Source organism: Scylla paramamosain, chromosome 46 (assembly GCF_035594125.1).
Source record: "Scylla paramamosain isolate STU-SP2022 chromosome 46, ASM3559412v1, whole genome shotgun sequence".
Lineage (NCBI taxonomy): Eukaryota > Metazoa > Arthropoda > Malacostraca > Decapoda > Portunidae > Scylla > Scylla paramamosain.
In genome coordinates this window covers 10268412-10280857 of record NC_087196.1, presented here as the reverse complement: position 1 = coordinate 10280857, position 12446 = coordinate 10268412, and the positions used below count along the sequence as shown (strand labels likewise).

Here is a 12446-nt window from a genome sequence, read left to right as displayed (position 1 = left end):
TCAGTTTGCCTACTTTCTGGATTTCCAAGGTGATCGTCTTTTGTTTCCCTGGAAGTCTCTGAAGGATGGAGGAGGAGGAGGAGGAGGTGGTGGAGGAACAACAGGTGGAATGGTGAACCGACCTTTCCTCATCCTCGCAAGCTGATTTTGTCGATTAAAAATTCAGTTTAGTAGGAAAAGAGAAGGAGAAGGGAAGAGTGAGGATGGAACTTAACTGTGTGAATGAAAGTGAAGGAAATGAATGACAGGGAAAAGAAGGTGAAGGAAAAACGGTTGGGAAAACATGAAGAATAGACGAAATGAAAGAAGGAAACAATAACAGGTGACAGTGAATATATAGGGAAGGTATAAAGAATAGAATTTAGAGAAGGAAGCAATGAAACAAAGGAAAGAAAAGAAGGAAGAAGAGAAATAGGAGAGATGACTTGTGTGTATAAAAGTGAACGAAAGGAATAGAATAATGACACAGAAGAGGAATGGATGAAGGGAAAAGAGGAAAGAAGAGAAGGAAAGGATAGGAAAAAATTGAGAGGAAGATTGTAAAAGGAAGGATTAGAAGCGGAATGGATGAAGAGAAAAGAGGAAGAAGAGAAGGAAAGCATAGGAAGAAACTTAGAGGAAGATTGTAAAAAGGAGGGAATAGAAGAGAAGGAGAGGGAAGTAAAGGAAGAGAAAAGCAATAAAATCGAAAGAATTAAATGAAAAAAAAAAGCAATCGAGAAGGAAAAACAAAATGCAGGAAAAAAAGGAAGAAGAAATGAAGAAATGATGAAGAGAGAGACGAGAGAAAGAGGAAGGAAGAGGAAGAATAAATAATGTAGACTGGATGAAGCAAAGCAAATACCACGGGAGGGTGAGAGAGAAAGGAGGAAGAGGGAAAATGAAGAAGAAAGGAAAGGAAATGGTTGAAATAAACTAATATAGAAAAAAAAATGGAAGAACGGAAAGAGATAATGAAGCTTAACTCTCTCTCTCTCTCTCTCTCTCTCTCTCTCTCTCTCTCTCTCTCTCTCTCTCTCTCTCTCTCTCGCTCTCGCTCTCATTTATTCATGTGTTTTGACAGGAAAGTCTCTTTAAATATAATTATGTTATTTTTTTCCTTTTCTCACTATCCAATCTCTCCCAGCCTAACGCTCCCAACACACACACACACACACACACACACACACACACACACACACACACACACACACACACACACACACACACACACACCGCTGCATTGTGTTATGTACGTATATAACCTTTGTGTGTGTGTGTGTGTGTGTGTGTGTGTGTGTGTGTGTGTGTGTGTGTGTGTGTGTGTGTGTGTGTGTGTGTGTGTGTCATTTAATTAGCAGTCACCTGTGCACACAAGCTCAAATCCCACAGGTACGACCGCACTACTACACACCTCGCCTCGCCTCGCCTCGCCTCGCCACAGTTAAACAGGTGTGGGTGGGAAAATAAAATAGCCCAATTAAATGAATTCGCAGGCAACTTGATTTATGACAATTGGATGCGATGATAATGGATCTTAATCAGCGTGCAGAAGTGGAAGGTGTGGACTGCAGGTGTGTGGATTGTGGAGAATTTAATTAGGACTTCACCACCTCCAAATATTGACAAGTCGGGGATCTTTGCGTTGAAATGAAAGATAATGAGCTTGTTTGGTGATTAGTGCATTGTCTTACTGGTGTTGGTAGGCGTGTCATGGTGGTGGTGGTGGTGGTGGTGGTGCTGAGGTGCAGTGAGGTTCATTTAAATTTTCTCTCTCTCTTAATGCTTCCTTTAATATTTCCTTGAGTTCTCCCTTAATATTTCACTCAAGTGGCGTCCCATTAATGTTATTCTCTTCCTTAGTTTTAGTTAGGTTGTAAGGCGTTCTCTCTCTCTCTCTCTCTCTCTCTCTCTCTCTCTCTCTCTCTCTCTCTCTCTCTCTCTCTCTCTCTCTCTCTCTCTCTCTCTCTCTCTTAATGGATTTAATTAGTGGTGTTGAGTTCTGGAGAGTTTCAATGTGTCTTGAGATTGTCTATAAGTGACCTTAAGTATTGTTTACCTTTATTTATGTATTTATTCATTATTATTGTATTAAAAACCCGATATTCAGTGAAGTTATTGAGTCTTTAGTGAATATTTTTTTTATTTTTATCGTGTTTGAGTAGAATTTCATACGTGTTCTTCGGAAAGGGGAGTTTTGGTATCGTTCAGTGAAGTTTTCTTAAGCTTTGGAAGTGTGTGACATCATTCGAGTAAAGGGAAGTTGTTGGATAGAAAATTTTGTTACTTTTCCTTTTTAAGGTCTTCGAGTCTTGAAGTTTTGCGATGTGTGGGCGTGTTCAAGGAAGTTTTATTTATTTATTTATTTTTTATTTATTTTTTTCTCTCTCTATCCCATCTTGACGTAGGATTGAATGTAATTTGACTTAGATTTATGAAAGTTGATGAAGTTTGGCAGGTACACATGAAGTAATTACTCAGAGAGAGAGAGAGAGAGAGAGAGAGAGAGAGAGAGAGAGAGAGAGAGAGAGAGAGAGTAGGTACACAAATAGCCACTTATGTATACAAAGGAAAAATATGAAAGAAAAATAATTATGTGATGAAACAACAAACTGATCTCCACACACTGTTTATTTCTATCAAAATACACAACATCTTTCCAAAATCCCAATCCACACAATGAAGGGACCAGGAGTTACCGAACCCTTACCCCATGAACACCCATTAGCATCCAGAAGTGTGAAAAAGGTGTTTGCAAGGGTATAAAGAGAGGAATGAAAGAGGCTAAGTTAATTTTATGTCTTCAGGGATTGAGAAATATTGAAGTGACTAGTACAACTCTAACGGTCTATGGATTCACAGATAATCACAGGTAAAAAATAAATTACAACAATGACAGGTAAATAAGTCCAGAAATTAATAACACGACAAACTACAACCACAAATACTTACGAGTAACAGGTAACCGAACCGAACCGCACCACAGCTAACCACCAAACACAGCCTGTAAATTAACCACACCACTTGATCTCACCCCTGAAATGATAAACTACATGCAAGTGGCGTCACCTTACAGCAATTCAATGTGATGTGTGCCTCGCTAACTCATTTCACCCGCGATAGATTTATAATGTTGCATCAGATGTGGGCGTTCCTGTTCTTTGTGAGGCTGGGTCAGAGTGTGTGACCTTTTGCCGGGGTCACGTGGGATGCTGGAGGGGCGTGGTGGAGCCAGAGACCAACAGGAGAGGAGAAATTGAGACTTTAAAGGAAAATCATACGGAGTCTTGGAAGATCTGACTGGCTGACTGACTGGTTGCTTGACTGGCTGGCTGGCTGGCTGACTGACTGAGTGACTGAGTTTGGCTGGGTAGGTGGCTGGCTGGCTGAGCGTTTGTTTGAGTTAATGGTTGGCTGGCTGAATTGTTGAAGGATGAAATGGTCGTTCAAAAATGACTTTGTAACTCACTATTTGATATCCTGACTTGGAGATGAACTGACTGACTGACTGACTGACTGACTGACTGACTGACTGACTGACTGACTATCTTGTGCACCTATTCACTGGATGATTAATTCTTTGACTGATTAACTCACTCACTGACTGCAATAACTGACTGACTGACTGACTGACTGAAAACTGATTACGTGATTGACTGACTGATCGACTCTGACATAGATGACTGACTTCTGCCTGGTTGACTGAGTGACTGATTGGGAAATGAAACAGCTGGCTGGCTAACGACCGACCAATAAAATAATATACCTTTAATTAATACCCAGAGAGAGAGAGAGAGAGAGAGAGAGAGAGAGAGAGAGAGAGAGAGAGAGAGAGAGAGAGAGAGAGAGAGAGTAAAAATGTTATCCTAAGTTCATTTGCTCAAGCTCAAAACATCGTCACCTGGCAGAGAGGAAAGGGTTACCTGAATAACCTGCTAATTAAAGCAAGGTGAGGCAAGGTAGCAGCAGCAGGAGGAGGAGGAGGAGGAGGAGGAGGAGGAGGAGGAGGCTGCCAGGCAAATCAATTACCTGAATAGTGTGATCGCTGTGCTGTTTGTGGCATCTCAAGGGAACACAAAGGATGAACAAGCAGCAGCACATCTGTTGGCCCACGCGAGGCTGTCATTGCAAAGTTGTGTTGATGTAAAGATGATGGATTGTAAAGTTGAAGGCTCCACCCCTTCTCGTCCACTTCCTCCCTTCTTGCTCTTCCACCTGCTTTCCTTTCCTTCCTTTTCCATACGTTAAATTACCTTATCTCTCCTTCCCTTTTCGTCTTTCTCCTTCCCTTCCCTTCTTCCTCCTTCCCTTTCCTTTCTCTTCTCTTCATCCACCGTTACTTCACCTCACATAAACTATTCATCTCCCTCCTCTTACTCCTTTACCTCTCGTGTCCTCCCTTCACTCCCTCCCTTCTTCCCTTCCTCCCTTCAGTCAGATTCCATTAAACTGTATGGTCAGGTCAACGCTTCACTTCCTCACCTGTGCCCAGCCTCACCTTTACCTGGCGACGTAATAGGCAGGTGTAGTGACTCGAACACACACACACACACACACACACACACACACACACACACACACACACACACACACACACACACACACACACACACACACACACACACACACACACACACACACAGGCAGGCAGGTAACTGAACACCTGTCCAATTAGTCGTTCGCCCCGCCCTCCTCACCTGTCCTTCATGAGTTTATTAGATCACTTGTGCTAGGCGTCCTGTGTTGAGTGTGGCTTCAGTGTTACTTGATACTTGTGTTGTGTTGGGTTGTGTTGTGTTGCGTTGGATTGAATTGTGTTGTGTTATGATGTATATTCTTTTTATCATACTACTACTACTACTACTACTACTACTACTACTACTACTACTACTACTACTACTACTACTACTACTACTACTACCACCACTTGTGATATTTTAATTGGAGGAGGGAATTCTCTCTCTCTCTCTCTCTCTCTCTCTCTCTCTCTCTCTCTCTCTCTCTCTCTCTCTCTCTCTCTCTCTCTCTCTCTCTCTCTCTCTCTCTCGTAGAAACGCCTTTTAATCATTAATGGTCCGCTGTCGTGTCATCTTGAGTGAGAGAGAGAGAGAGAGAGAGAGAGAGAGAGAGAGAGAGAGAGAGAGAGAGAGAGAGAGAGAGAGAGAGAGTGGGGGGTAAGAACGTTCAGATTTTTACATACAGGTGTGAAAATTTGAACTTTCTATGTAAAAATGGATTTAAAGATGAAGGCGAGAGAGAGAGAGAGAGAGAGAGAGAGAGAGAGAGAGAGAGAGAGAGAGAGAGAGAGAGTAATACACAAATGGCCACTTCTATACACAAACAAAAAAATAATGAAAATAATTGTAATGTTTCATAACTCATTCGTTCATTTTTTTTATTATTTTTATTTTGTTCTATTTTTTTCGCTCTTTTTTTTACTTTAATTTCAAGCTTGTTATTTGTTTTGCTATTTTTAGAACTTACTTCTCTCTCTCTCTCTCTCTCTCTCTCTCTCTCTCTCTCTCTCTCTCTCTCTCTCTCTCTCTCTCTCTCTCTCTCTCTCTCTCTCTCTCTCTCTCTCTCTCTCTCTAGTTCATTGTAAATATAACATATTCTTCAGCTTTTCGGAGAACTTAACCTCCTCCTCCTCCTCCTCCTCCTCCTCCTCCTCCTCCTCCTCCTCCTCCTCCTCCTCCTCCTCCCCTAATCCACTTGCCTTTCTCTTCCCCACGCCCAAATCTTCCTCCTCTTCCTCTTGCCATTTCTTCCCTGAATGTTCTCTCCTCCTTTCTTCCTCTCTCTCTCTCTCTCTCTCTCTCTCTCTCTCTCTCTCTCTCTCTCTCTCTCTCTCTCTCTCTCTCTCTCTCTCTCTCTCTCTCTGTTTCCTTCCTTTCTCCCCTCCTTTCGTGTCGTCTTTCCTCCTCTTCTTATCCTTCTATTTCCTGTTTCGTGTCATCTTTCTCCTTCCTTCCCTGCTTCCTCACTTCCTTCTCTTCCTTCCTTCCTTCATTTATTCATTCTCCTATTCTTCTTTCCTTCTTTCCCTCCTTCCCCTCTCATTTTTCCTTCTTTTTTTCCTCTTTCTTTCTTCCATTCTTCCTTCTCTCCCTCCCTTCCTCCCTCTTCTTTCTTTCCCTCTCCCATTCTTCCTTCTCTCTCTCCCCCTTCCCTCCTTCCTCTCCCTTCTTCCCCCTCCCCCCACCTGTGTTGTGACAAGAGGGGCTGCCTGTTAACTAGGGTAGTCTGTTAAAGGAGGTAAGCTTGTTAGGACCCAATGGCCTTTCTGCTACCTACTGTTTCCCTCCTCCTCCTCCTCCTCCTCCTCCTCCTCCTCCTCCTCCTCCTCCAAGTCCTTCACCTTTTTATCCTCTTCTTTGTCTTTTTTTTATTTATTTTTTGTGGTTGTTTTAGTTCTTCTTCTTCTTCTTCTTCTTCTTCTTTTCGAAAGGCATAGTACGTGTGCTGCTATTTGTTCCTCCTCCTCCTCCTCCTCCTCCTCTGCCTCTGCCTCTTCCTCTTCCTCTTCCTCTTCCTAAGCCAATCCTTCCCTAATCCTCTTCCGTTTTCTGTCCCACAATTCCAGTCTTCCCTCTTCCCTAACCCTCCCTCACACACACACACACACACACACACACACACACACACACACACACACACACACACACACACACACACACACACACACACACACACACACACTCCTCCCCCCCTCCTGCCCCTCCTTCGTGTGTCACCGCCATGAGTTGGGATTAAACTACTTTCCCAAATGAGAGAGTCGGAACGTGCGTCCTCCCCCCTCGCCCTCTCGGTGGTGACTGAGAGCAAAGCAACCCGCGACGAACCTTGACATTTCCAGAACCTGAGATTTGTTGTTCTTTTAGAGGCCGCGTATATTGGGCGGCGGGGGTACGAGAGAGAGAGAGAGAGAGAGAGAGAGAGAGAGAGAGAGAGAGAGAGAGAGAGAGAGAGAGAGAGAGGGGTGGGGTATCTTGAAACAGGTAGAAAACATACGTACTTACATCACTTTAGAGAGAGAGAGAGAGAGAGAGAGAGAGAGAGAGAGAGAGAGAGAGAAAGAGAATATTCTATACACACAAACTACTTAAAACCAATCCATAATCTTTTTTCCATAGATTTTCATTACACCAATACCACCACTCTCTCTCTCTCTCTCTCTCTCTCTCTCTCTCTCTCTCTCTCTCTCTCTCTCTCTCTCTCTCTCTCTCTCTCTTTCTCTCCCCCTCCCCTCCCTTCCATTACACCCGTTTCCCTCGATACCTGAGCCCCGGAGCCCGCCAGGTGAAAGGGAAAGTAGAGCTGGAAGCCAAAAGGTTCCTATCTCTTGTATCTACCTACGTACCTCACCTGTCTTGGTTACCTGAGGGCGGAGGGACAGGTAGAAACTGGAGGAGTAGAAATTTTGAGATAGAGAGAGAGAGACGGGGGGTGGGGGGAGACGAGTGTAAGATGTAATGTAAGAATGAAGGAAGGATTAGGCAAAGGAAGGAAAAGGAAGATTGGGAGATGAGAAGGAGGAATAGGAGGAGGAGGAGGAGGAGGTGAAGGGAATGGTGTTGGGTGGAGATGATTAGATGATGGGAGGAGGAGGAGGAGGAGGAGGAGGAAGAGAAGGACACTTTTCACTCATCTCCTCCTCCTCCTCCTCCTCCTCCTCCTCCTCCTCCTCCTCCTCCTCCTCCTCCTCCTCCTCCTCCTCCTCCTCCTCCTCCTCTCCAGAACTTTGTGAAAATGTAAGTAAACAGAAAGAGAGGAGTATTTGGAAATTTTCCTCTTCGCTTTCTTTTTTTTTTCTTTTCTTTTTTTTTTCTCGTGATCTTCGTCTTTCAAGTCGCCTTCCTCCTCCTCCTCCTCCTGCTCCTCCTTGTACGGTACGATAGATTTCAAGCGAGAGAGAGAGAGAGAGAGAGAGAGAGAGAGAGAGAGAGAGAGAGAGAGAGAGAGAGAGAGAGAGAGAGAGAGAGAGAGAGAGAGACTGACTTACATCAAATACTAAGGTGAACTTCGTTTGTGTGTGTGTGTGTGTGTGTGTGTGTGTGTTAACAAGGATCACATACAGGCGTCGCCAGGTGAAGTAAGGTCACCTAGTATACATATAAGGTCACTTGGAGGTCACCTGTTAGTGATGCGGGTTTCACTAGATCTAGTGACGTGGATCACTAGATCAGTCTCCTTCAAACCTGTCACTGTTGTTTTTCTAAGGTCACCACTATCTCGGAAAGAGGTCACCAGGTCACTTCTTTCTTTCTGTACCAGGTCTTATTGAGGTCACTTCCTTTCTCAGACGTGTAACGATTGTTTTTCAAGGTCATCAGATCTTACCAGGTCATGTTGAGGGTCACCAGGTCATTGCTTCGTTCAGACCTTAACTGTTTTCTCAGGGTCACCATTGCGTTACAGTGGGTCACCAGATCATTGTTACAGACTTATAAAACCAGTGTATTACAGTGAGGTCACCAGGTCATCTCACCAGTTCACTCTCCCCCAGGAGTTGGTGAAACAGATGCTTCACCTGGACCCTAACCAGAGGCTGACGGCGGCCCAGGTGGCGAGTCACCCGTGGCTGCTGCACCGCGAGAGCCTCCCCAACCTGCGCCTCCTGCTGCAGGACGCCTCTCTTGTGAAGGGCGCCATCACAGCCACCTACAGGTAACTGGGCGTTTGGTCAGTCCTTCCTGTTAATGTGTGATAGAAAATTTAATTGTCAAAATAATTTATTACCAAAAAGTATTATTACAACATGAAGGTAAACAAATTATTTATAAGGGACAGTTTAGCAAAATTAAAGGCAGAGAATAAAAAGATAAATAAATACATAAAATACCAGGTAGATGGAAAAAAATAAGGAAAAATAAGTAGGATCAAGTATATAGATGGAAAAACGAGAACATAAAGGAAACTACAAAAATTCAGTAGGCCTTCACGTGGCAGTTCCTCTAGAGAAACATGCCTATTCTTTCAATTACTCTGATAGAAAAATTGCGTTAGGGTAGGTAGATGTAGACAGCTTAAGGCAAGGTGCAGGTAGTCAAGCGGCCCAAACGTGGGTGCAGTAATAGTAGTAATAGAAGTAGAAGTAGTAACTAGTAGTAGTAGTAGTAGTAATAGTAGCAGCAGCAGTAGTAGTAGTAGTAGTAGTATCAGTAGTAGTAGTAGTAGTATTACCACCCCTCGTACCTCCCCCACGAGCACTAACCTCCCGCCTTCGCCCCGCAGAGCCATCAACCACAGCCCCCGCGCCCCCAACCTGGGCCCAGTCGCCGCCTCCGCCCTGGCTCGCCGCCGCGGGAAGTCGCGCCCAAAGTCCTCCACGGAGGTCTGACATACGGCCGAGAGCCACCGCTCCAAGACGCCCCTTCTGAGTGACGACGGCGAGGTGCCCCCCATCTCCCCGCCGCCACAGTGGGCCGACCCCCCCACCTGGCCCTCTCACTGCACCAGGACCAGCCGCCCTCGCCCGCCGCCGCCGCCTCCGCCGCTGCCGCCGCCGCCAGCCTGCCGCAGGACGCCATCCCCATTTCCTTCAACCCTAAAATCGTGAGTCCCACCACGGAGGCGCCGCAGATTCCCACCTCCACGGCGACTCAGCGCGTGGAGGAGGCGCCCGCCGGCTCCCCCACGCAGAAACAGCAGCAGCAGCAGCAGCAGCAGCAGCAGCAGCAGGGCAGGACTGGCAGCAAGTCACGCCGCCGCTCTCACCGTCGCCAGCGTCGCCGCCGCCGCACCGCCTCGGCCGCGTCATGAGCTGGTCCCTGCGCGGCGCGGCGTGGCTCAGGCGCCTCTCTCTGGGTCAGTCGCAATTGTTAGGCGTGGACGGGGGCTGTATTCCCTCGCGCCACGCCCCCTAGTGTTCAAAACAAGCAGCAACGTGTTCTGTTCAGCGCGGGGCGGAAGTGTCGCCGCCCCGCCGTAATGTAAGGCAACAATCAAATAGTAATGAACAGTCGGGGTCACTCCACCTTCAGGGAGCTGCGTGACCCCACAGGTCAGGTCACGTTAGGGCCGTGACCTCAGATAAACCTGGGTGCTGAGTGTACGCCGGGAAGAGGGGGAGGGGCGCCCGTATTATGTATTAGGGAGGGCGTGGGGGGCAGGGACAGTGTGGGTTAGGCGCCCGTCAAGCATAATGGTAGTCCGCCACACTCCGCCTGGTGTGTGTGTGTGTGTGTGTGTGTGTGTGTGTGTGTGTGTGTGTGTGTGTGTGTGTGTGTGTGTGTGTGTGTGTGTGCACGCAACTGAATGAGTCACAACACACACACACACACACACACAAGACAGTTGGCCAAGAGAGGAACTTACGTACAGGGAAAAAGTAAAAAAAAATACAAAAAAGTAATAAAAAATGTGAAAATCCAAAACTCATGAGAGGCGACTGTCTGTGTGTGTGTGTGTGTGTGTGTGTGTGTGTCAAATCTCATTGTTACCTTTCACCGTGCTAACATTTCAACTTTTCCTCTTTTCTTTCCATTTATTTTACCATCTAGATATTTTTTTTTCTATCTATTTTATCAACTAGACACATTTTCTTTTTTTATTTACATTTTAGTGTTGGTAATTTTGTGATCCCTTTGAGAGGGCAGAGAAATTGTTGTTGTGTTTGGGTTAGGCGATGCGCGCTCCATCTGTGTGTGTGTGTGTGTGTGTGTGTGTGTGTGTGTGTGTGTGTGTGTGTGTGTGTGTGAGGGGCGAGAGGCGGGAGTTGAAATGTTCTATATAACAAAATAATGTTCCTTGTTAGTATTTAACCTTTTCTCAATATCTTCTGGGGCGACCTTACCGTGTTCTTCCTGTTATTTTGTACGTTCTGTTCCAGTTATGCCAGGAAACTGTGTTAAAATGAGTACACACACACACACACACACACACACACACACACACACACACACACACACACACACACACACCTTATCTCATCATTCCCACATTCTCATCTCAAGCAACAGATACAAGTGAACAAGAAGAACAGGAATATCAGAACACAACACGACATAAGGAAGAAAACAAAGAAAAAAACAGACTTACCTCCGGACAGACAAAGATTACAAACAAAACAAAGAAACGAAGAAAGAAACATAATAAACTAGACAGTTATAATGATGATGACAAGGAAACAGTAGGAAGGAAAGAAGGAAGGAGGGAAAGAAGGAAGGCCAGGTGATAATGACAGGTTAATTACGCCGCATCACATCGCCAGGTATGAAATAATGACATAGGTACTAGGCAGTTAATTACAAAGGTGATGTTCTGACAGGTAGATCTTGTATATATTGTAACCTCGAGAGATCCGAAGGTCACCCGTAATGCAAACAAATAAAGGAAGTTAGACCAAATAGAGCAAATATTTATAACATGCATTCAACTGTTATGAATGAGTAGTTAGAGGGAGGGAGGGAGGGAGGGAGGGGGATGTATACTCGGGTGTCCCTCCCTTCTCTCCTCCCACCCTCCCTCTTCGTACAGTACCTCCCTCCCCCTCACTCTGGTTGTTCGAGAGGAGGAGAGGGGCGGGGGGGTGTTAAGGGGAAGAGGGGGTGGGCATTCCTTTTACAGTGGCCAAATATGTAGTTGATTAATTACCATGTTGTTAGGTGTGTTATGTTAGAGAGAGAGAGAGAGAGAGAGAGTGTGTGTGTGTGTGTGTGTGTGTGTGTGTGTGTGTGAGAGAGAGTTAAGTGGCATTGCATCTTTGGGTGAATCAGTGAAGTAGATATTTTGTGATGCATGTGAGAGAGAGAGAGAGAGAGAGAGAGAGAGAGAGAGAGAGAGAGAGAGAGAGGTACCGTCCAGGGTACGTCAGGTTCAACATTATGAATTTAAAGGGAACGGAACCTTTTTACAAGTCTCACCTGAAGTCACACCTCTACCCCCCTTCCCTCCCTTCCTCCCTCCCTCCCCCTTCCCTCTCCCTCCCCCTCCCCCCTGCCGGTTCCACTTACTTGCTGTGAATAATTCTGAAATTAATTTTTACTGTTGCTATTTAAATGTATTCTTTAAGTTCTACGAGTATATGATAATAAACATCATTCTTACATGCAAGATGGATTTCATTTGTTCATGTTTTCCTTATTTTATCGCATTATTATAAACAGCTTTAGTAGTAGTGGTGGTGGTGGTGGTGGTGCTGGTGATGGTGTTGGTGATGGTAGTAGTAGTAGTAGTAGTGGTGGGAGCGGTGGTGGTGATGGTGACAATAGTAGCTGTATTAGTAGTAGTAGTAGTAGTAATAGTAGCAGTAGTAACAGTAGTAATGGTGGCGGTGGTGGTGGTAGCTGTTGTAGTAAGACTCGTCAAGCTGCGGAGGATTGCACGTCTGTGATTGGATGGCTACCTGAACTAGCGCAGGTAAGTAATTAAGTGTACGTATGTTTTTGTTAATATTAAGAGTGGGTAGTGAGTATGCATGTATGTATTTAATATGTATGCCTATGTATGTGAAGATTATAGCATTT

General features: G+C 45.3%; 1 protein-coding gene across 5 annotated transcripts in view; it reads left to right on the top strand.

The window, feature by feature from the left end:
• LOC135094674 (ribosomal protein S6 kinase alpha-2-like) overlaps positions 1-12033 on the top strand; it is a 184426-nt gene extending 172393 nt beyond the window's left edge. For all 5 annotated transcript variants that reach the window (XM_063994979.1, XM_063994978.1, XM_063994980.1 and 2 more), the window contains 2 exons: positions 8486-8646; positions 9214-12033. In XM_063994979.1, coding sequence (XP_063851049.1) covers positions 8486-8646; positions 9214-9319 — 267 coding nt within the window. In that variant the 3' untranslated portion in view covers positions 9320-12033. The remainder of the gene's footprint in view (positions 1-8485; positions 8647-9213) is intronic.
• The last annotated feature ends 413 nt before the right edge of the window (positions 12034-12446 follow it).